This window comes from Aphanomyces astaci, assembly GCF_000520075.1.
Source record: "Aphanomyces astaci strain APO3 unplaced genomic scaffold supercont1.32, whole genome shotgun sequence".
NCBI lineage: Eukaryota > Oomycota > Saprolegniomycetes > Saprolegniales > Verrucalvaceae > Aphanomyces > Aphanomyces astaci.
The window spans coordinates 313,521-315,447 of NW_009798295.1; the positions used below are offsets into that span (position 1 = coordinate 313,521).

The 1,927-nt window shown below is 44.9% G+C and overlaps 1 protein-coding gene across 1 annotated transcript in view; it reads left to right on the forward strand.

Moving 5' to 3' along the window:
* Nucleotides 1–1,194: 1,194 nt before the first annotated feature.
* H257_11137 (hypothetical protein) overlaps nucleotides 1,195–1,927 on the forward strand; it is a gene marked incomplete at both ends in the record, with an annotated part of 3,277 nt that continues 2,544 nt past the window's right edge. The window contains one exon of the mRNA XM_009837975.1: nucleotides 1,195–1,906. Within this exon, the coding sequence (XP_009836277.1) occupies nucleotides 1,195–1,906 (712 nt within the window). The remainder of the gene's footprint in view (nucleotides 1,907–1,927) is intronic.

The window sequence follows — 1,927 nt, forward strand, 5'->3', positions numbered from 1 at the left end:
CCACTGACTGGAGGCTTGATCATACGTCAAGAGGTCTAGAAGATCTCTTGACGTATGATCAAACACTACTCCAGCAGTGCACTATAATTTTTACTGTGTACAAGCGTTTTACAGTGAATGGTGCACGTCACCTATAGACTACAAACTTTACACAAAAATTCTGACTTCTATTTCATATTCATTACTCAAAAATTCAGCAAATTGAGACATATAATCTACAGATCTCATTGTGGTGAAGAAATTTTGTATCCTATCCGGATACACTTACCACTGAGATGCACTTCCCTTTCCCAACTCAATAACTCAAAACTTTGGTTGTAAGCTTACCGTTACTTAATGTTACAGTACGGATAATTTGGGCCTTGTCCGGGCAGTTTTGATCGGGAACGTCCCCAAAATGTTCAGTTATTCCGACGTCGGAGCGAAAACACCCGGATACATCCCCAAATTATTCGTAACTTCGATGGTACCACTGATATAACAGGTTTTGGACATCGATAAGAACCCCCGTTGAATTGTACTTTTTATGGGATTTATTATATACGCTGACCACCTCCTCTTATTATTACTAGGATTGTTATTATGATGCACATCTATAAACTCCAACTGGCCAAATTGTAGTCGGGAGGTATTATTATTTAATGTATATTTAATGTGGTTAAACCCATAAAATATATGCGTTAAATCCCCAAGACATACGTTTTATTACGGTAGAGGTAGGTTAAAGATCAACCTACCTCCGGATATGAGGTACGGATAATTTATACATACAAAAATGAAGATAAATCTCGTGTTCACCCCTGTGGCCAAATTCTGTTCGCCCATGTAAAATACCGCTAGGTTAAATGTCTATTTCTTGACCAATTTTTCACCAAATTAAATTTGAGACGTAGAAGTTCTTCACCGCAACGAGATCTGTGGAACTACGTCTTTATTTGCTGAAATTTTGAGAAGTGTATCTGGATGGCATAATTCCCTTATCGAACAGAATTTCGGGTCAAAACAACAGTAACGTTAGGCCTGTCTTAATCGGGGAATTACTCCAGGCTATGTAGTGGAGGAACTCCCAAACAAGCCTGCCAAGGTCATTACACCGCTGTAATCGTCTCAGAATTCCTTCCAAATTCCTACTACACCATCACGAACCCATTGCAGGGCGTTTTGGCAGTGTCATTCCTCATTATTCATTTTGCCATGAAGTTCTCCCTCCTCAGTACCATTGCATTCTTCGCGGCGGCGGCCACCGCCCAAACCAACAACACCGTCACAGGCATCGACGGCGGCGCTCGAACTCTGAAGGAGGAGGCTACCGAAGTAGACGATTCCAAGTTGAACCTCGAGTGTCACGAACAAAGCGGTAACTACATCCCGTCCCTCAAAGCCGGACAGTACTCGACCAGTGCGTTCCACAACTGCTTCCGCACTATCAAACAAATCTACGAGTTCGCCGATGCGTTGGTCGCCCAAAACCCAAAGTTGCTGAGCAAGTTTGTCATCTCCAAGACGTACCGTGGGGCCACGATTTACGGGTACAAGTTGACCAAGGGCCACTCTCAGTCGCTGTACTTTCAAGCGCTGCAACACGCCCGCGAATGGATCGCGGGGTCGTCGATTGTGTTCTCGTTCGCGTCAATTCTGGATGACATTGCCAACAACAAACCCACGGCCGCCGACGAGTACGACTTGTACTTTGTGCCGGTCGTCAACATTGACGGCTACGCCCAAACATGGAACGGCAACCGGTTCCAGCGCAAAAATGCCAATCAAGTCGACTTGAACCGCAACTGGCCGACTCCCTTTGAGAACCCCAAAACCCCTCCCAAAAAAGCCTCTATTTACCCCGGACTTAAGCCGTTCAGTGAGCCTGAAACCGCGGGCATCAATTCATGGCTCAAGACTAAACGCGGTGAAATCCAAGGGTTCCTTG